Raw genomic sequence first — 22,968 nt, 5'->3', positions numbered from 1 at the left:
TATCTGTCACCTGGTTGTAAGGGGCAGCTGTTGGTGGGTGGATCTGTGGGGACACTGGATAAGGAAAAGAGAAAAGATAGTAGAGAAAAGGGGGATGAGCGAGGGCCGTCTGCCTGTCCGGCAGCCATGAAGCAGCAATCAGACGGAACAAGAGAGAAGAAGCAGGACTTCCCAAAATCCAGCTCAGTGCGTCTCCCACCCTGAGAGGTGTGCGTGTACTTGCCTGTGAATGAATCCGGGGTGTAGGCGGGGTGTGCTGAAGCTAAACTTGAATCGCAACTGGTTAAACTTCACTCAGTGGTCACACTTTTTTTTTTCTCTCTTTTGCTCCCCCCAGTTCTCTCTTTTTTTTTGTCCCCTCGGTCTTGGTCAGTGCACACCAAACTTTGTTTGAGGCTTAGAGAGTCAGCTCTGGCTCGCTGTCGGGGTGGCCGATCACATCAGAGTGTGTCTGAGTGTGTGTGTTTCACTGTAAGTCTTGGTGAATTAGAGAAGGAAGTGTGTTTGTGTGTTTGTACCAAAAGGTTAGCTCTATCTGTCTCACAGAGGAGGAAGGTAAGCTCTTCTCTTCTTTTCTCTTTTCTTTTCTTTTCTTGTCTCCTCTCCTCCCTTTTCTTCTAGCTTCTGTATTTCATAGCCTTTGTGATGTTCAGTTTGTTTTGGCACAACAAAAATGTTTTCATAGTCTCTGATTAAAAGCTGTGGTATAAATGTTTTCACTCTATACCTTCATTTATGTGTGAATGAATGATGCTGCATAGGGCCTGGAGGTTTTTCCTGCAGCTCCTTACACTCTGAGACCTCACTTGGCCTTTGTGTATTTTGAGGTGTGTATCATTGTAACTCACCTGCCAGTATACAGTACGAACAGAGTGAAATATGGATTTAGTTGGTGCCTCTGTGTTTGTGGCTCTGATTATGAGTGAGAGTGCGTGTTTATGATCAGGGCATCGGGATTGTAAAATGAGATTACAGTGGCATGTTGGGTACCACACTAGGTTTGTGTGTGTGTGGCAGTGTGTGTGTTGTGTGTGTGTGTTGTGGGTGTGTGGGTGGGCGGGCAGGCGCTGCAGAAGGGAGGCATGGATAGGATCAGCTCTTATCTTGGCTGCCCAGTGCCACACGAGGTGTAACGCCACACCCACACTACCACACAGTGTGTTTGAACAGGCACACACACACACACACACATGCACATATACTCACCATGAAATCGCTGTGCCATAGTTTGACTTGTATTATCCAGTTTTTACAGAAGTTATGCAAATTAGATGAGACTACACTGTAGGCCTAATATTAGCGCATGCAAAATAAATCGTAGAAATTCAGCTGAAAGCCTGATACTTTCATTTTTAAAAAAAGCTTTTGATTGAACTGTAATCTGGTAAATGAAACGGCAGTTGCTTTGTAATATGAAAAATCCCCTTGGTAAGCGGTCCTGTTTGGTGACAGCCTCGGTTATGACGCTTTTCGTGTCCTTTGAGTGTTCATAGTAGTCGACATCTTAAACATTTGGCCTATACGTGATGATTTGCTTATTGAAAAGGTGTATTTTTGTCATTTACAGTCGTTATAGATGATTTTATTTAGCTGAAGATGACATCTGTGATCATTTGCCATTTCTTTGACATACTCCTTAACGAGTATGTGATGAATATATTATGAACTCAACCTTCACTATTTTACTATAAGCACAACCGTGAAGGAAGTTTCCGTAAATTGCCTTTTTCATCCTCTCTCATTTCACTTTTCATTGTTTCTCTCTTGTTCATGTCACTGCTGAACACATCCACTGTCAATTCACCTCTATCAGTTGTTTAATCCTTCCTTTGACTTACACCCATGCCCGCTAGTTTTCCCTGTATTTCCCTGAAAATTTGGTCAGTTACTCAGGTGATGAACAACAGGAGGGAGCCAACAGAAATCAGAAGGAATGTGAACTAACATCTGAGTTTCTATCCAAAGAAATCTGCGTGGAAGGACGGACAGTGGGGGCTCAGCATCAGGCAGAGGGAGAGAGTAAGATGAGAGTGGGTAAGCTAAAGTGGATGAGACAGGCCTTGAAAAGGACCGGCCACGGAGTTGCTGTCGGTCAGGGCCGGTTTGACTCCAGGCTAAGATCTCAGAACGGCTCTGACACGGCCGGATCTCTGTCTGCACACACTGACATCCAGCGCTCTGTCTGTCAGTCCTGTCTGTGTGTAGCTGGTGGTTCTACAGTTGAACCCTTTCATATATCACTTGACCCGGTGTGGCTCTGCACAAGACCGCAGATCTGGTTTCCATGCCGTGTTTTTGGAGTTAAATGAAGCAGCTGTTTTGTCTTGTGAGTTGTTTCAGATTCGCAACATGTCGGCCACATTTGAATCGGTTTCTTTGAAGCTTTAAGTTGATGCAGTTTTGAGTTGTGACAGTGTTGTGATGGATTTATTCTGGAATGATTTTGTGTGCATTGCATTGATATTAGATTTTGCTTCATGGTTTTAGTCCAATGTGAAATTGAACATTGAAATTTGATATAGGCAAAAAAGGTTTCTCTTACGTAATTATAAAAATAGAGATTTAATTTCAATAATGTACAGATAAATTATTTATTGCTACCATTTTCTTCTTCTGCTTTGCTAGCAGCTGTTGCAGACATATTCCAATTTTAGTTGTGGCCGTGTAGCAAAATATCTTAGGTCTCTTCTGCGCTGATATGTAGAGTTTATTTACATCATATTTATCTGCATCTGGAAGGGACAAGCCATCCTGTCTGAAAGTAATCTTTGTCAAAATAATCTATGAAAATTTCTCTATTTTTTTCTTGGAAACTTTGACTAAAAAATACCCACAGACATCTGTGGTTGCGGCTGCAGGTGCTCATTTGTATTAGTGTTCACTGTTTGTTCTTCAGAGTGAGTGAGGAGCCGCATTTAAATATAATCTAGTAGAAAGCAACTTACAGACACTCCCACACACACCACAGCCTTAGCTGCCTTGAAACTGACATCTTTCAGTCGATGTGTGACGTTTAGATTTTGAACTTAAGTTGCTTTAAAAATTTTTCCATTACTCATTCGATAATTTATTGTGTTAAACGACTCTTATCAAAGATATTTATTGTGGACTGTGAAAAATTGATTTTTTTTTTGTGTTGTGGAAATGAGAGAACATTTTAGAGTGAAAGTGAAGGTGTGATGTGAGGTTGGTTGTTGTGTGTGTGTTCGAGTGTGAAGGTGTGTGCATCTAAAGACAAAAGTGTGTGTGTGTGAGAGGGAGAGAGAGAGAGCCAGTGTCAGCCTCACCACGCCTGAGGTGAGCCCAATAACCGTGCCTTGGCCCACTGGAACGGAGTTTCACCGTCTTTAGTTTCGAATAGAGAAAGAATGTGACGGTAAATGAAATACTTTTCATCACAGTACGTTTTTTTATGTGGCAGTGGTGAATTGTGGGTTTTGATTTTGTATGTGTGAGTGTCAGACATTTTTTTTTTTCCTTTTTTTTTTTTTTCGTAGCAAAAGCACACAACCTCCCGTTTGCAGTAACTCTAGCCTGGAGGAACGGGTAATAAACTGGAGACCAGAGGGTCCCTACTGTAGTTTAATGTGTGTGTGTCTGTGTATGTGTGTGTGTGTGGAGGGGGGGATAGAACAGTGAATCCCACTCTTCTGCTTTAACCTTTTATTTAACCAGGGTATCCCATTGAGAACAAAAATCTCTTTTCTAAGGAGACCTGCAGCAGACATTGTGCCCTGAAGCTACAGGATAAGACATCTAGACGAATACACAAACGCACACACCGAAACACACCGAAACACACTCATGTATGATTAAATAAAACTTCTAAGGTTCAACACCTTAATCCCACATTGTATGTACTGTTGGACAGTGTGTTTGAGACTATAACAGCACTTTAATTGTAACGTTGTCATATTTCTGTCTTTCCTGACTTACACCATCTTAGATACAATTTCTCCCCCCTTTTCACTCTATTGTCCATTTTTACTTCCCGTCTTGTCCTTTAAGACAATCTGAAGAGGAGGACGGGAGGGAAGGGACAGAGAGGAGACTAGTGGAGGGAAAAAAATGTCAATTACAATTACCAATAATAATCATTATAATTAAGCAATCACTTAATAGGAAATCAAATTATTGTGGGGGGTGACAGTGGGACAGAGGGAGGTTCCCGTGGGACTGTATTAATTTCTGTTCTTTTATTTGGCCGGAGAACTTTCCCCTTATTGTCTTTCCTTGGCATTTGGGCAGGGAGGGGTCGTTGAGAGGGCTTTATTAACTGGTAGCCTAGGGTGGTGATATTTTTTGTTAGGGGTGGGGCGGGGTGGTGGACGAGTTAAGGGGAAGGGGTTGGAGGGATATGTATTAATATTAATACGTTTTTGGGATGAGGAACCAGAAGGAAGAGGGGCGAGCAGGATGGGTGATCAGGAAGGAGGGGGGGTGCAGCAAAGGCAGTCATGGATCCACAAAATCACCCCTTCTCTCCACGCCTCGTTCTTCTCCCCCTGTTCGGCTTCCCTCTTCTTCTGTAGACGCCAGTACTAGCAGCTCTTACTCCCTGAGAGCTGTTTTGGAATCAGAAGATCAGTTTAACAGTCAACAGGATAAGAGGGAGAACCCCAAACACACAAAGACACACGTTTAGGGTTAGTACACTCACTTCAGTATGCAAAGGGTTGCCTAATAATAGCGAGGCAATGTTTTTCACAAGGTCCCAGAGGATGGTTGTGCGTGTGTATGTCTGTGTGTGTGCTTGGCAGTGTACCACATAGATACAGAAGTGTGCCTGTTTAGCAGTTTCCTCTCCAGAGGCTCCTGGCAGTGTGTATGTGGCCATTCCAAGGCTTCTCCCCATGTCTCTTAATTAAGGCGCTCGTCAGACAGAGACCAGCTGGGCCTGGTCTGGCCTAGCTGGCACTCACCACGATTTCAGTCAATCTAGCCCATCCCTCGTCATCTTGTCTTTCTCTTTCTCTTTCTATCTCTCTCATTCATTTTTCCTTCACCTTTTCTCTTCCTCCTTTGTTGATTAATTTTGTTTTTTTTTTATTGTTTGTTTGTTTTCTTCTGTGTCCTGATTTTACCCACTACCATGTGCTTTTCCATCACTGTATATCAATGCTAATACTCTCTGCGTGTTTATGACATGCGTAAGCTTAACTGGTTGACCTTTCCATCACACCTGCCTTCAGTAAAGCACTAATTAGGAGTCCCATAAGGATCAGAGAGATTGCCAGTTAATAGGCCCTTAAATACCAGGATTTATGTGTTTGGTTTTGTGTTTGGTGGAACGTGTTAAATGCTCAAGCAGTTGTCACGGGAGGCAAATTCCAACTCACAACAGTCAGCAAACAGTTGCCGTTTCTTCTCCTTGTCTGAGAAGCCTATATCTGAAAAAGGTACCATAGAATGGAAAAAAAACATGTAGCAGTGGTAATATTAGTTGTTATAAGAATCAGATTAACAAGGATTTGTGCCATTGTCAAACTATTTTTCCTTATATTTACTAATTTGTGGGTATTTACATCAGGTGCAAAATTACTAAAGGTGCTAATATATATGATGTTCAAAAGCCTTTGACTGCCAGAGCACTGTCATGCTTGTTCATTGTTGTTTCTTAGGAAACATTTCCTTTGAAAACTGGCACAAAATAATAAGACTGAAACCTATGTAGTTTTGGCCTGTGGCTGAAACAATTGAATATTTCAGAAAAGAATATGTTTGTGTGATCAGCTGTGGAAGGATTTTAATGGGGTCATAAGGGGAAGGTAATTTATCAACATGATCTCTCTCAGATTTCTAAAACGAGCCCAGACTAAAAGTGACTTCGAAATTCAACATTGGCGTGTATCTATACCCGCACTCTACCTTTCTTCTCCTAACCCTTCAGCTTCACCCCTCCCTCCCTTCCTCCATCCATCCCATCTCATCTCTTTATTCCTCCACTCCCATTCCCAACCACCCTTCCATGCAACAAGACCAAGCCCTGGTTACGTGGCTGTTGCTATGCCGGGCTCGCAGGGTCAGGATTCATGCTATAGGCTTGCCTGTGCTAATCCAGCTCGTATCTGAGATCTGTTTGAGAGGTCGCACACAGCTGACAGTGAACACCGTGTCCTCATTCTCCATGTTCAGACTTCCACCAGAGGCTTCATATGTTTAAATGTTGTAAATGGTGATTATCAGTGGGGGTAAGTTTCCTGTGTTGGAGAAATGGCCCAGCATTGGTATGACTAGCTCACCTTGCACATCTGTGTACCTGGTTTTTATAACATTGTGTGTCTGTGAATGAAGTTTAAGTCTTTGCTCGCGCATGTGTTCCTGTGCGCACACATGCCTGTGCATTAGCACACCTAGGCCGCCCCTTTATCCGGGGGATTATGGTTAAATGGAATGCTGAGATTCTGGCAGCGAGCAGCCGATAAAGCTGAAGTCGGCGTTGGGAGAGAAAATTAATTATTGAGGATAAAATCAGAGTGAAGGAGATAGTTACCAACTCGTTGGGGAGTTTAGTCATTGATATTTCGGCGCAGGCTTCCAGACAACACACAGAGTTCATCACTCTCTTAATGTGAGACTGGTTTTGTGTGTCAGCGAGTGCGTGTGCAAGCAGGGCTTTGCGAACTTTTAACTTTTTAAAGATTTTGTTCAGACATCTTCAAATAGAAAGTGTTTGGGTTTTATGCAGTCTTTACATACTGATGGGGCTAATTTTCTTTCACTGGATTAGCTGGAATGTCCTCAGGTTCTGCTGCAGCTCCAGGTTTCTTCCTTGAGTATTGTAACGTTACAATACACAGCTGTCACCTACCAGTTTTGTATTTTTCATCCAACTTAAAATTTATTTCTAAAATATATATTAATTATTTTGTCAGAACAAGATTTACAAAACAGCCTTCCCAGAATCAAATTTGAATTCTGACAAAGTTAGTGGAGTTAATGTAAAAAATCAGTTTAAAAAAAAAAGTTATAATTTTTTTTTGTTTTTTATTCAGTCAGCTGGTTGAAATAATCCTACCAAGAGTGCAGTCTAGATCAGAGGCGGGTTTCTAAATTTCCTTTAGTGCTGAATTAAAACATTTAAAATGACAGCAGTAGCAAATACTTACATTTTTTTTTTTCCACATTCTAGAAGTATTTTGATTATTGTTTAGTTTTACCACCTTTTAGCTGATTTAAATGTGTTTGAAACTAAAGAACTAAGTATTTTTTTGGTCGCATGAGGAAATTTCTCCATTTCTAGACTTTTGGATTTATGTTTTAATGAGGAAATATTTCCAAAATATGCATTTTTTTCATGTAGGAAACCTACTTTACAAGTAAATAAAATATCCCAAAATATGGTGGAAAACTGGAATGACTCTGTTTTAGGTTCATGAGATAAAGCATCCACAGACAGGTTGGGATTTTTAGGAAATGCACAGTAACAATGTTAACATATAGCAAAACTTTATCAGCACTTAATGATTTCAGTTCATTGTTTTAAAACGGTGTTACTGTTTGATATTCTCACAGCCTAGAAAAATTTATTTTCTTCAATGGCACCTAACATACAAGCACCACACCACCTTGATGTGTCTTCATTTTCGTGTTCTCTGATTTTGCCTTCATGTTTTTCTACCTCCTCTGTCTTTTTGTTGAAACTCTCTGTGCTCAACTGTAGTTTATCTACTATGACCAAAACAAACCTAAATGAATGTAACAGTGTCTAGTTCCAGTAAATTTAGTAACTCTTCCACTGTGTACCTACTATGCTTTTTACACAAAGATGAAAATTAAACAAGCCAGACTCTTGTGCAGTTAAAACTCATAGAATGGAAACGGTAGAAGTCACATAGCCTGTAAAAACAGAAACATTACACTATTTTCCTTTTTTCCTGCATGGTCACTGTAAAAAAAACAGCTGTGAACAAATAACTGTCCGTGACCTTACAGGACTCCTTATATGTGCGCAGATTTGTGCGTGTGGGCTTGTTATGGCTGTGTATGTGTGCCTGTGCAGGTGAGCGCATTTCTCTCCACTGAGTGCAGACTGATCAATAGTAATTGGGTTGAGTGTCTCAAGCCTGGTTCTTTCCTTTGTACTGGGGCCCTTTTGTAGGCTGACACAGGGCCAGAATAGAGAGGGGGACAGGGGAGAGGAAGAAAAGGAAGAAAGAAGGGGGGAGACACAGAGAAAATGGAGGATGTTTGCAAGTCGACGAGCATGACCGACTCCCTCAACCAAATCTCCGGATATTTATTCAGCATTACTCACTAATCTAAAAAAATCTTCCTCCCTTTCTGTCTCTCCCCTTTTCTTCTCATTCATACTCCACACTGGAGGGATGTGGTGTGTGTGTGTGTGTGTGTGTGTGTGTGTGTGTGTGTGTGTGTGTGTGTGTGTGTGTGTGTGTGTGTGTGTGTGTGTGTGTGTGTGTGTGTGTGGAGAGAGGGGATACTGTGGGATGATCTTAAAGAGGTATGATAAAACAGAGAGTTAACTTGTTAAGATGTATTAACAGGCTTCTCACCTCTCTCTCTCTCTTTCTCCCTCTTGCTTACAAACATAAGCACACTCCCAGAGTATCTCTCCGTTCTCCTCACTCGCTATTCTGTCTCTTTTATGACTCCCATAAAAGCAGCCTGTGTTGAGTGAGGGCGGCAAGCTCCAGCGGTATTAGCAGGGAGGCATTAGGCATAAACTCTAAGGTATATTAAAGCAACGGCCCTGTTGTTCATATAAACACGCCAATTCAATTTAGCCTGCCCCACGGGGAATGGGATTTCAGCAGCTACCGAGAGCAGGAGGGAGGGAGGGAGGGGAGAGAGGGAGTGAGCGAGGGGTGGGGCGGGGGGGCATGAGTAGTGGATGAGGTAAGACGCGAAGAGGTGGTGAGATGAAGGGATCGTGGACAGTAGAGAACGCAAGGTGATTGAATAAGGGAGAGAGGGGGGTTGAGGAAAAAGAGGAGGAGAGGTCGAGCAGAGATGTGGAGATTGGCACATGGGAGTGGCATGGTGGCTCGTTGCAGGAATTCATTAGTGTTGTTGCATTAACTACCATGACGTAAGCACCCCTGTGTTTTTTGTGCGGGCGCGCGGTGACACAGCGCCACAGACACATACTTATGCACACACCCTCTCACAAAACCCACACCCTGGCAGGCAGAGGGGCTGCCAGTGTCTGTGCACCATTGCACGCTTGGACAGAGCGTTATGTGGGAAACCCTACAGTTATATTATTCAATCCAAATTCAAATGGGCTTGTCAGGAAAGCTCCTGGTTTTTATTACCTGTCAGAAAAACCAAGGGATGGACGGTGCAGGAGGGAGCAAATTAAACGACAGTAAATAAGACCCCCTATCTCTCTCTACCCTCCCCCTGCCATTCTGCCATTCCTCCCTGCACTATATTTTGGAGACACACACACACACGTTTACTGATTTTGACAGCATGTTGTTGTTCGACTCTATCTGTAGTTTACCTTAACCAGGTTTTATCTGTCAATCAGATGCAGGAAGACCTAATTATTTTGTTCATCACTGAATGCGATCTCTAGCCAATATGGAATCAACTGAGCCAAGGCACTGGATTTGATATTAAAGGAAAAGTCTGTCAGACATTTACTGAAATGGATTGAATCTTGGTTAATTGAGGGAAAGGGGATCAAAAGAAAAAGGGGAAAATAAAAAATAAAAGGGGCAATGGGAGGGGGGTGCTGGATTTCTTAAGGATGAGCCTTGCATGTGGAGAATCGAGGGCAGAGCCTGGTGTTTCCTTCTATTACACGCACACACATGCACACACACACACACCCTGAACACCCAGAACAGCCTCCTCCTGTCAGCCAGGCATAACCTCTGCCATCTGTCCACCCCCTTCCTCCTCCTCTGTTGCTCCTCTTCCCTTTTCACCCTCCTCCTCTGCTCTTCCTCTTCTACCCACCACATCCCCAATGTGGGGGGAGACAAGTTTTCCCCACCTTCACTCCCCGATGGCATTCAGAGAAATGTGGGGTATTTAGTGTTTATCTTCACAGTCAGAGGGACATTCCTCTATCTGTGACAAGAGGAGAGGGGAGAGGGACAGTGACTGAAGTTGGAGGCCTCTCAGTTTGTGCTAAGCATCGATAGTGTGGAGTAAATGGGTGCTCTACACACACAGTGTTGTTAGTAATCATTAGTCACATTAAGGAACTGGGAAAAAAAAAGGCTGGATGAACTCAGTATATCTCATTCTTTCCAGTGTCAGCCCCATCGTGTGACTTCAGAGGTCCTATTTGCAGAATCTCAGTCTCATCATCTAACTAGTGACTGGTTCCATCATTGCCTTTGTGTGTTAACACACCTTTGTTTGTTGTAGCTTCATACATCAACATTAAATTTTCAGGCTTGCTTAAAATTTCATGTTTCATACACACTTCCACACCACCTATTGTCTGGAATAGAAAATGCTATTTACTGCTACTGTCTTATTATTTTGATGACTTTTTGAAATGTTGATAACCCATTAAGTTTTGAGTCATTTCATTTCATAATACTTTGTTTTTTGTTGTTTTTTTTTTTGACAGATGGTTTGACAAAATTACAAAATAAGTGATTTTAAGACATGACTTGTATCTCTGGTAATTTTAGATTTGTGATTATTTTTTAAGGATTTTTTGGAGGCCTTTTTAAGAAAGTTGACAGCAGAGAGGTGACAGGAAATGATGAGAGATTGTGAACAACATGCAACAAAGATCCATTTCCAGGCCCTAACTGGGGATATGGTTCATGGTTTGAGCCTTAAACAACTAGGCCACCAGGGCGCCCCATTATTTATGACTTACGCTAGTAACAATTGATCCTTTGAAGACATCATCTGTACATCAATTAGTAGCAAAAAATAGTAAGTAGTTGCAGTTCTTCTCCAAAATCTACCACCAGCTTCCAACTTTGCCAGGTGAAAAAAGGACAGTGGGATGCGTTTATAAACTGTATTTGAATGAGGCGATAAAAGAGCCATATTAGGAGTTCCTCGTCTAATCCTCTATTGTTCTTTGTCTGTCCCCTGTCCCACAGAGGGACTGCTCTAATTAAAGACTAATAATTGTATTGTTTTATAAAGCCTATAGAGACAGAGATTCTGCTCTTCAATCACTCACTCTCTCCGATGTACCCTGGCCTTGGAGGGCTATCTCTCTGGATGAAGTCTATAACACACTGTGACTGACTGTTTTGGGTGGGGGTGGAGTGTGTGTGTGTGTGTGTGTGTGTGTGTGCGCGCGTTTTTGTATGTGTGTGCGAGTTGTGCAGCATACAGTAGGAGGAGGAAGGAAAAAGCCAAATCTAAATTAAAACTTTAAAGCACCATTATTTAATTACCCCAAAGGCTGTGGATTTGAAGGATTGAAGGGTGTGTGTGTGTGTGTGTGTGTGTGTGTTGTTTGTTCATGCAAATGTGTGCTGCTGTCCAGGATTATTTCAGTTTTTCAATTTGCCCTTTCTCCTTCTCCTCACAGTGTATGCATGTGTGTGTATGTGGGTGCGTGTGGCCGTTCATGTGTGTGTTTGTATGTGCGTGTGACCACAGTGTAACCCCCTTATTGGTTGCCCTCTCCTGTTGCCCCTCCTTCACCTCTGCCCTCCACACACACACACAAACACACGCATGCTGAAGCGCCGGCAGATAAAAAGGCATTATGGTAAATTCCACTTAATGACAAATTTTTAATTTGGGGAACAGGGCCTGGTGAATGGAGCTTAATTACCGGGGCCAAAGATCCCTCGGAAAAATAACCCCCTCGACGTGCCCAACCTGCCTGATAATGGAGCGCTCAGCAAAATGCCTCAGATAAACCAATGCCGTTTATCTACCCCCCTCCCTCCCCCCTCTTTCTCTCTCTGTATAATAACAAAAATAACAATCATGAAAATTCTATCTGCCTCCCAGCCCCCATCACCCCACTTCCCTCTCCCTCTCTCCCGCCTTTCTGCCCTCCCGCCCACTGCCTGGCTCACTCCCGCAGGAGGAAATTCATCAAAATGAAATTGAGGTTGCAACTCACTGGTTTTATTAAAATATATTTGCCCCTTACAGACGTTGTGTGCTGGTGTGTTAGTGTGTTTCACTGCAAAAGACAAAAGGGACACCCGGAATAATTTGGTCAGTGTTATCAGCGATATTTATTTGTTGGCGCACACGAGTGAGACTTTGGCCATAAAAGACAAACACTTGTTGACTGGTAGGCAGCTCGGCCATCGTGCTGTGTTAAGTTAAAACTCCGGACAGACCTTCACTGCACAATGAATAAAACAGGTGGTCCCACTGATACAGCAGGATAATCAGTTTTTTCTCATGTGGCCGACTGTGTAAAATGTACTTTGTAACAACACTCAGTTCACAGGTAGAAGGGTGTGTAACTAATAATTATTTTCATTATCATTTGGCCTATTAAAATGTCAGAAAATTGTCCATATTCCAGAGATATTCAGTTGACATCACATTCAACAAAGAAAACTGGCAGATCCTCACAATTTAGAAGCCCTTTTTCTTAAAAAAATTACATAAATGAATAATTGACGATTAAAACAGTTGCCATATTTTGATCGACTAATGGACTTATGAATTAGAACTACCTTTATTTAAACTGTGTCAGTCTTCTTGGATTACATAAATTGAAAAATAATCTTTTTGAAAATGATATCTCAATTTTGTGCATCCAGATAATGTCCATTCCAAGAGGCGGGTCGATGCAGCTCAGACTCAGTTTTTAGAACCTCCAGGTTAATTCCATGCTCAAAACTATCTGAGTCACTGTTACAATCTGATACTGAGTCATCGTTTTATCAAAATGACTGTAAGACTGTCGTTTTTATTATTGGGGAAAAATCTTGTGAGATGTTGTACTGCTTTTATTGTCCTGTAATGTGTCATAGGCACAAACCAACCAAGCATGTTTGGGGTAAGTCAATAAGTAAAATTTTAATTTAGCCTCTTTTTGAACATCGATGCATGATTGGGGAGACAAGCAGAACTGGTCATGAGTCAGGACTGTGCGTCTAATAAGAACCACTCTGCTTATCAGCAGATAGATGGAGATAAATTTTGCGTTTGAATTGAAGATCTACACTAAATAGACAGCTAACGGATATTAAAAAAAGACACAATGACTACCTGTCTTTTGTCAAACCCGCAGACATGCACTGGCTTCGTTCTGAATAACTTGAACATGGTTCCGCTGTATTAACGTACACACACACACACACACACACAAACAGCATCGCTCACTTTTCTTGGCCTTCTCTGGTCCCTGTTGTTGTTGTACCCTGATTGGACCATGTGGTTGCCATGCGGTTGCCAGGCCGCGCCCCTGCTGTGTGGTAATTGGTGTCTGTGGTGTTGCCGCGTGGCGACGGTGCTTTGACTGACAGGTTTGGCCACCTGCCCTGCCCTGGCTGCCAACATGGCGTGGAAGGGGGTGAAGGGGATGGGAGGAGGTGGCACGGGCTGGCAGGGGTGAACACTCAACGTGTCAAGGGTGGGCGGGTGGGGGGTGGATAACGAGAGACAGGCTGTGATGAAACATGTGATGGCCGAACACAAGGCGGATTCAACAGGGACCAGGGTGATGGCATCTGCGTGTATTTTGCTTTTTCACGAAGGTGCAATGGCAGACATGATTGTAAAATCAGAAAACATCCATTCTGTCCTTTGACACGCACAATATATCAGTCTGTTATGTCAGGTATATGCTTAGGAACGCTTCTTGGATTGTAATCAAGACAGAGTTCTGCTACCCAACCAGATGTTGTCAGGCTTGGGTATAGCTTTGGTATTTTTCAGATCTAATTTGTTGAGAAATTTGTCTCTTTCTCTCTCTCTCTCTCTCTCTCTCTCTCTCTCTCTCTCTCTCTCTCTCTCTCTCTCTCTCTCTCTCTCTCTCTCTGTGCTTGATGAGGTTCAGTGCCACATAATTACTTTTCTTTAGGCTCTGTGGTGCCAGGAGTTGGAAGTTAGCATTGCAAATTAAAATACTAAATAACCACCACAACTTTAAAAAAGACAAATAACGGCTTAAGTTTACCATCAGATTTTTATGTATCAGAACATTTTTTTTTTTTATTTTACTTACCTTTTGAATGTTTGATTTGAAGGGATTTCATTGGTGATGTTTTGTAGGTGATATAATGTCACCCGGTCACCTGGGTTTCTGCATCTTTGCCCATTTTCTGTCAAGAAAAGCACCAGGACAATGTGTGTTATCCTTGACATTTAAAGATTGTGTCCCTCTCAAAACTAAACTAAAAACTAGAGTTGTGCACCCTTGCATGAGATCTTTTGCTGCTTGTACTGTAGACAGGTAATGCTTAGCTAGTAAATTTCAGTAATGGATGAAATTAAGAGGAAACATAACTTTGAATCTCTGGTCAGGTTTGAACCTCAAATTTGGCAGTACCAGTTGGGTTTAAGACTCTGGTATGGACTGGTGCTGGTTTCAATTTTAGGTCTGCACAGAACTCTGGAAAGAAACATTACTCTTGCTGCTGGGCTTTGAAACACCTGGACAGTTCACACCTTATTTTCTAATTCATTCCTCTATAACCTAAAGAAATCTTGATTATATATTCAACCAACTAAGTTATAAGGTCTGGAAAGTAAACATTCTTAGGTATAATCTGTCATGTGATCTGAGAGAAATCTCTCATTTGAAATTAACAAAAACTGTTGTAATGTTTTTGCGTTCATGTATTAATAGTGGTGCTCACAGTAAGGAACTGATTGAGAGAATAGGTTCTTTGGCCCATGAAACAATTAATATCATTAATTTTATTATTATTATTTTTTTAATCCAAAGCCCTTGAAAGTGTGTTTTCTTTGTTCCAGACAGTTGGACTCTGTCCCTGCTGTGTCTGTAACAGAGAGATCAGTGGAGATGGGCAAAGAAAGAGCATGAAATGAAGCCAAATGAAATCTGCTGCTTTAATCCATAATAGGCCTGTACAGCTATTGATCTATCCCCTGCGTGGCAAACATCTACACACACATGCAGGCAGACAGTCTGTGTCTGTCTCCCTCTTGTTCTGCATATATTTCACCCTCTCAGCCTAATTTGCCCCTACTCCTCCACTGTCTTCCACCAGTATTTCCACAAACCACTTTGTCCTCCTCTACCTGTATACGGTTTGCTGTCCGGTGGGCTTCAGACTCAGCCCGCTTCTCTTTTGTTGTGTTGTAATGTGCTCCATGGCCCATGCCCATGCATTTTCACCCTCCTCCTCCTCCTCCTCCTCCTGCTCCTCCTTTCCTCTTACCCCCCTCTCTCTCTCTTCCTCTCACTGTTCTTGTTCATCTCACTTGTTCGCCTGCTCTCTTTGCCATTGTGTTTTACACCCTTGGCCAGACTTTTATGTCACACAAAAGAGCAGAGTTGAAGAAAAGCTGCGTCTGTGCGTGTGTCTGTGTGTGCGTCTGACTTAGCCAACCTTTTGGTGTGTTTAACCTTGCAGAGGGCAGGGCTGTAGGGCAAGGGTGATGTCACAAAGGAAGCACTTTTTTTTTTCGTACACACACACACACACACACACACACACACACACACACACACACACACACACACACAGAGCTTGCACACTCCCTCCCACCCTCACCATTGTCATGTATAGTGTTGCTAATCCAGCCCTGTCGTTTCAGTATCAAACATAACCTCTGTTTGGGGGGCAAGGCCTCTCTTTCACTCCCATTTTGTGTGTGTGTGTGTGTGTGTGTGTGTGTGTGTGTGTGTGTGTGTGTGTGTGTGTGTGTGTGTGTGTGTGTGTGTGTGTGTGTGTGTGTGTGTGTGTGCGCGCGTGTGCACGCTAGTTGGTGTGTTAATGGGCCTGGTCAACAGCGTGGTACAATGGGCGGACTGGCTTGGGATGCCTGTTTAAGTGTCCGGATATGGGCAAGTCTGGCCTGTCTAAGGCTTTGATGTTGCTGAGACAGATTGGAGTACAGCTTGTAGATGACACACACACACACATGTCTTAGGAAACAGGTTTATGGCGACTGTTGAGGGCTGATGTCAGGAGAGACTGCCACATTGAGGGATGGGTGTGTGTCTTGACGTTCTCAATGTAGTCCTTCGGTTATCAGACTTAAACCACCCTGTCTGGACCTTGTCCCGCGAGAAGGATGTTGCTTGTGGTGCCCTAATATTTCCTGTATGTGTGTGTGTGTGTTTGTGTATGTGTGTCACCCCAGGAGAGCTGGGTGTTCATGGTTCATTAGCCACACGTACACTTCCGTTCTGTTCTCACTGTTACAAGGGACAGATTCAAAGCATTCACACACACACACATACAGGCTCCCCCCACACCACATGCACACCACACACACACACACACACACACACACACACACACACACACACAATTCCTCTGTTTTGTTCTGTTCTGCCGGCTCTGATGAACTGGCACGCAGCCTCCTCCCCTCTCCTCCTCATCTCCTAGTAATCAGGGTACCTATGAGACTGACAGGTAGCATCTGTCGCCTTTTCTCCCCTGATCCTTCCCTCCCTCTGTTTCTCCATCTCCCCCTCTTCAATGCCACTGTGTTGACTTTCCCTTGACGACGGAGTGATGTGATAATGTACGAGTTGTCCCGTAGAATCAAAATCAGGGGAAGCGGTAGAACTGGAGTACTAAGAAATATTTCTTCATATTTCCAGCAGGTGACACAGTTTGAGACTCTTGGCGTCCCTCTTTCCCGTCATATCTACTCAATTTCATCTTATTGAGGCATTGTGTCCGTTCTCCTTTGTAGGTTCTTTGGATTCAGACCTCTAAGATGGCTGTAAGGAACGCCTTGCCACTGAATCTGTTGAAATTTAGCAGTTGCAGTCAACATGGCGGAGGCCTCTCTCTCTCGAGTCCGTTCAGCTGCTTGGTGAAGCCGCTGCCATCTGCTTATTCAGCTCCAGACTCCTTCAGATCTGCTGGGCCACGATGGAGTGAGCGGCTCTGATGGTTTGGTTTTGAGCAGGGCCTCAAGGTTGATTAGCATATTTCCACCCAGTGTACAGACAACAGCCCCCCCAGCTCCACCCCACCCATGTGTTTGATTCCTCGGCCGTGACAAAGAGCTTCACCCTTTATCCGTGTGTGTTGGTGAGATGGGGGGCCCTTAGATTAAGGGAAAGCTTCCTGCTCTTTATTTGGGGAGTCCCCCCGGGAGACGCTTGGGGAATGACTTTCGTTGAGTCACTAACGCTTACTCACACACATACATACACACACACACGCACGCACACACATGCACACACATGCACACACATGCACACACCTTTCACCCCTGCCTTTTTTCAAGGCACACATTGACTGGGTGCTGATTGTTGTGTAACACCAACTACGCGTGCACGGACACACACACACACACACGTCAAACAGAGGCCCCCCAGTCTGTTCACAGTAGGTGAGTGCTGCAGAGGTTCCCCATTCACTTCTCTATACAAAACTAACCACTACACTACACTAGAATAAGTCTAGCGTGACAGTGAGAAAACAACACACATGCAGATACACAACATTCTGCTAGTAGGTGGTAAACTGTGGTACACTGATCTCTTGCTGACTACGCAGTACATTTAAAAACATCAGTGCGTTGTGAGCACTGACAGAAACACATAGGAAAGTATTCATCTGAAAATAATGACACTCAAAACAAGTACTTAAAGCCGTAAGTGAACACACCACAACAACAACCATGGATTCAACCATCATCTGCGGTTGTACTCAAGTTCCTAATACATCTACACATCAAATGTATTTTAAACGAATTAATTTACTGTGTGAAACTGGGGATGATTTGCCACCTCTACTTTGGAACGTAATTAGGATAAACTAAACCAAGCCACTCAGCTGCTACATCCAATCACTCTCAAACATGCTGAAATAATACTTTCTTTGACCAGCTATTACTAGTTTGTGTCTTCTTTCCACCTCAGACAAAGACTAATAATGTGTAGTGTCTAGTCACCACACGTTGCTTTACTCCTGAATTTTTGAAAAAGTAGTCAGCAACTGACTTTGTCACCTCACAGTCATTTTGAGAGCCAGGCATATGCTCTTCTCAGGAACTGATGAATTTCCCATTGTTTTAAGCTAAACCTCCATCTAAAAGAAATTTAAAGGCTTTCATCTGCAAAAATTAAACAAGCCAGAGAGGACCCTGAAATGAAGTTGAAAGTAAAATTCACCTAAATTGGAGTCACAACCTTGTCATAGGACGACGGCGCCGACTTGCTTGCATTTGTGCGTGTGTGTGTTTTTGGAGGTGAAGGTCATGGCAGAAAGAAGCCCCATCCAAACAGCAGCCATTTTAATTTGTTTGACAGGGAGGAGAGGTGATAACCTCCCTCTGCAGCCGCACAACCCGGGAGGAGAGGGGGGAAGAGAGGTAGAAAACAAGGAGGGAGAGAGAGCGAAAGCAAAGGAAGGAGGGCTGAGCAGAATAGCGATAAGAGGCTGGAAAGAGAGAGTCAGAAAAAGGAAGAGAGAGAGAGAGAGAGGTGGAAAGGAGAGTGTAATATTTGATTATGGCTCAAGGCTGTATGTTTGTCCAAAGGCTAAAGACTGTCAACCAGCTAATCGCGGAGGTCGATGCGTGGGTGTGTCTGTATGTGTTTGTGAAAGCATGTGAGCCTGCGTGGGGTCATTGCTGTCGGCACATAATTTATGCTGAGTTACACGTGCCTGTGTGTTTCTGTGCGTGTGTGCATTTGTGTGTACGTTAGGATTTCTGGATGTCAGTTACAGTTCTGTGGGCCTGAGGAGAATACAGTGGTCTCCCTCAGGGTGCTGTTAGTGCCACTCTCATACAGATGTGCTGGGCTGCCACTGTGTCAGTTTCTGTGTGTGTGTGTGTGTCCTCCTTTTACAGGAAACTAAACCTACTCCTCGGGGTTTAGAGTTCTTAATAGGGCTGGATATTGTCTAGAATTTACTAGTTCTGGTTCTTAATCATTCCTGGTTCCAATTCTTGTCATATTGTTAAAGAAAGAAGAAACTGTTGAATACAAAAATAGATTTCGGCTGCTGAAAAGAGGCATTTGTTATACTTAGCCATGTGTTTGCTCTCCATGCATTGATGCATGTGTAACCAGTTCAAGGTGCTTGATACATAACTCTAATCTTTGGTAAAATCTTCCAATTTTGATTAGTTTATGGTTTGCTTATGTTTTTCCTGTATTGTTAAATGTGGTTAGTAAAAATCATTGAGCTTAAAGATTTTTCTTTTCAAGAAAGCTGCATTTTGGCAGGGTTAGGGTTAGAGTTAGCATTATAACTACAACCAATACAAAGTAACATCATCAGGTTTCCTCATAAGACCACAATCAAAATGTAAAAATGTACTTAAAATGCGCTTTTTAAAGCAGTTATTTAAAAATAATTTTTTAAAATGAACTTTCTCTCTCCTGCCAGATGCTGAAGAAGAAGAGGGCGGCTGGTTGGTTTCTGACAAGGATAAGGAGGTATGTGCCAAGAGCTTTATAGAGTATAATATACTTTATATTCTAACATTCAGCCGCTTCTGACTGCTGAGGCCAGTTTACAAAATAATTTGTACTTGTGGTCTAAAGTACAGTGCTTTTCTGAGAGGTAGGAAGGAAGGCGAAGTGTTCTAAATGTGTGTTCTGTATACAGATATTAGCCAAAGTAGTATGTAAAGAATATTTTGCTGTCATCAGAGGGTATTGCACACTCATATCTCACCGCTTGAACCTATATGTTAACAACATGATGTTAATGGTGAATTAACTATCTGTGTTTCAGGCTCAGATCTATAACAAAGACAAGGGTGCCAGGATAGGGATGCAACGGGTGTCAAACAGATACTATACTGGCAAGAATGTCCAGTGTAGAAACTGCAACAAGACCGGACATCTCTCCAAAAACTGCCCCGAGCCCAAAGTCAGTTCTATTCTTTGCACAGTATCGTGTACGTCTACATAAACAATGATGAGCATGATTCTGTAAAGCTACTAACTTATTTGTATGTATGTATTTGTATGTGTGCGTGTGCAGAAGTTGTCGTCCTGCTTCCTTTGTGGCACGCCAGGCCACCTGGTCAGTGAATGTCCCAATAAGCATTGCAACAACTGCGGCCTGCCTGGTCACCTGTACGAGTCCTGCAGTGAGAGGGCCTACTGGCACAAACAGTGTCATCGTTGCAGCATGACAGGACACTTCTTCGACGTGAGTATAGCATCCGGTTTAATTAGGTTGTAATTGAGATGGACAAAGAAAGACAAACTTCAATTCATCACAGCCTAGAAATACAACTTAATATAGGACCTGGAGATAAAAGCCATTAGATAATTAAGATAATCAAGATATGAAGATGAATATACAGTAGTTTGATTTCAGTCACCATCGTTTTATGAGCCACTGCAAGAATAGGTTGTGTGTGCGTGTGCGTGAGTGTCTTCAGCCTGTAGTCAGAACGAAGAGTCGTTCTTACTTAATGTAAACATGATGAAGCACCAAGCACATTTATAACAAAAATATACACCTCGCTTTTATTTCCTTTCCACTACCCTTCTTTCCTCCCCCTTTCTCCCTATACCCCCCCCCCCTCCCATTTCCCTCTTCCCCCCCTCCCATTTCCCCCTTCCCCACCCTCTCCCCCACTTTCTTTCTCAGTAGTAATGAGTGACCAGGGGTCAGCACACGCTGCTGTTCACATTAATTGATACACTTCAGCAATTACAGCTTAGTTATGTCTCTGCCATGCTGCATATTCCAGCTGTGGGCTTGTGAGTGTGTGTGTGTGTGTGTGTGTGTGTGTGTGTGTGTGTGTGTATGTGTGTGTTTGTGTGTGTGTTGGCACTGAAGGGTGAATCTAATGACCATCAATGACAATTATCCCACCGCAACGTTCATTACCCTGCCCATTTACACTAATGCCATAGAATGGAAAACCCTGTGTGTATGTAAGAGCCTGTCTGTGTCTCCCCCACCTCGCTCTCTCTTCCTTCTCTCTCTCTTTCACTCTCTCACCCTCTCTCTCCGTCAGTCATGTACTGTGCTCTGTGTAATGGATGAGTAACCAGGTGAACACCAGAGGGAGAGGGGAGACTAGGACACATAGCCCATTTTTTCTTTCTTTCTCGCGCTCTCTCCCTCCTTTTCTCTCTCACTCATTCTTTCTCACCTCTCCATCCAGATCCTCACGTTCCCCTCGTTCTTCCTTTCCCTCGTTTGCATATTGTTTTCAGCAGCAAACAAAGGTGCAAAGTTGTGTGGTATTGTAATTACCCCTTTCCTTGGAACGCATAACTTTTCTTTCCTTACGCTCACAAATTATACTGTATGTGTTAGTGTGCATGTGTGTGTGTGTTAGAGAGAGAAAGAGAGTCAGGTCTCTGTCCCCCGGGCCTTTCTGTGTCTCTCATTAAAGACAGACGGTTGACGGAGCGCGAGTGTGTCGCTCGCCTCGCCTGTCGCCCTCGACAACAACACACTACCCCGGCGGTCTGGAGGGAGAGAGCAAATGGGAGGGTGTGGGTGGAGGTGGGGGGGTGGGGGGGTTGTTTAAGAAAAGAAGGCGAGATGAGAGGTGGAGGAAGATACAGCTGTCGAAATTCATATTTGTCCATCTCTGTATTCAAATCTAAACACCACAGATTAAACCAAAAAAAAGTGCCTACCGTTCTTTACAGGCTGCTTTAAAGGCCAAGATTTGAACAGGCACTTTAGACCAAAATAGTCAGTGAATTTGCATATCATGCAAATTTACATAGGAACTTCTTTAGTGTATGCAAAAGAAAACTAAACACACAGCCTTCTTCACAGAACAGGCTTAAATCTTCCTCTCCTTCTCTCTCTCTCTCACTCAGTAGGTGTGTAAGTAGATAAATCTTGTTGCCTGCGGCGACTGCGGCATTTTCAATTTCCCAGTGGGAAGTGGTGGAGGTTGGGAAAGGATGTCGGAACGCTTAAGGAACAGCATGGCGAAGCCCCGGAGATAATGCTTTAGCCACACCGGGACAAAACGACTGACTGCCTCACTTACTGACTGTTTGAGTGACTGACTGCAGAGACACACATGCAGGGGAAACAGACTGTTACTGGAAAAATCACCGTGATGAAGGCTTAGAGAGAGACAGAGGAAGAGACTCAAAGATTCGGGCAGACAAACAAATGATGTCCTGCTTCTCAGTTTCCTTTTGGCCCCCCAGTCTGTCTCTCTCTCTCTGTCCTTTCCTATCTGTCTCTTAATCAGCATCTTTAACTAACTCTCTTCTCATCTCTCTGCTTCTGTGATAAAAGTCCATTTTACCAGTATCCTCTAAATGTTTCTTCCTTATTGTGTCTTTTTTTTTTTCTTAGTTCGTGACCATATCAACCATGTTTTCTTTTTCTTTTCTTTTCTCAGGCTTGCCCAGAGATCTGGAGACAGTACCACATGACAGTGAGTATCTCTCCACAAAACCAACACTGTCAGCAAACTCCATACCAGCACTGTTCACACTTTCACACACTTACTCAGTCTCTAGACACAGACGAATGCTGGATGGGGATGTTGTATGTAGATAATGTGTTCTTCAAAATTAGGAGGGCAATAAAAGCTCCTTGCATTTTGGAAACACTGCCAAACTTTAAGTTGAACATGTGCATTGGTTTTATCATGTCATTTGTCTTTACAGTCAAGGACAAAGCACTGGCGTTAAGTTTCCAAGGTTGCACAGGGTTTCTAAAAGTAGGTCTGTTCATGCTTTTAGAAATGAAAGTCATTTCGATCCTTGTATTTTAGTATTTGGTGCTTTTCCTCACAAGCACGACAGTCTCTGAACACTAATCATCAGGACAGTTGACACTGTGGCTTCTCCATTGTGTGAGAAATAAAATAGGTGGCAGACAAAAAAAAGTTGTCTGTTAAAACAATGTAGAGTTAATGATGAGTAGGACTTACAGTATGGAAACTTTAATATGTAAAGTTAGTACGTAAAGGTTTCTGTGGGCGGTT

General features: G+C 43.1%; 1 protein-coding gene across 1 annotated transcript in view; it reads left to right on the top strand.

Annotated features, from left to right (window-relative positions):
• The window catches only part of zcchc7 (zinc finger, CCHC domain containing 7), a 46,605-nt gene that overhangs the window by 7,718 nt on the left and 15,919 nt on the right, over window positions 1-22,968 (top strand). Inside the window, exons 4-7 of the mRNA XM_041037178.1 lie at window positions 19,422-19,471; window positions 19,773-19,910; window positions 20,025-20,195; window positions 22,378-22,413. Coding sequence (XP_040893112.1) covers window positions 19,422-19,471; window positions 19,773-19,910; window positions 20,025-20,195; window positions 22,378-22,413 — 395 coding nt within the window. The remainder of the gene's footprint in view (window positions 1-19,421; window positions 19,472-19,772; window positions 19,911-20,024; window positions 20,196-22,377; window positions 22,414-22,968) is intronic.

This window comes from Toxotes jaculatrix, chromosome 4, assembly GCF_017976425.1.
Source record: "Toxotes jaculatrix isolate fToxJac2 chromosome 4, fToxJac2.pri, whole genome shotgun sequence".
In the NCBI taxonomy this organism is placed as follows: Eukaryota; Metazoa; Chordata; class Actinopteri; family Toxotidae; genus Toxotes; species Toxotes jaculatrix.
This window is presented reverse-complemented; position numbering and strand designations above follow the sequence as displayed.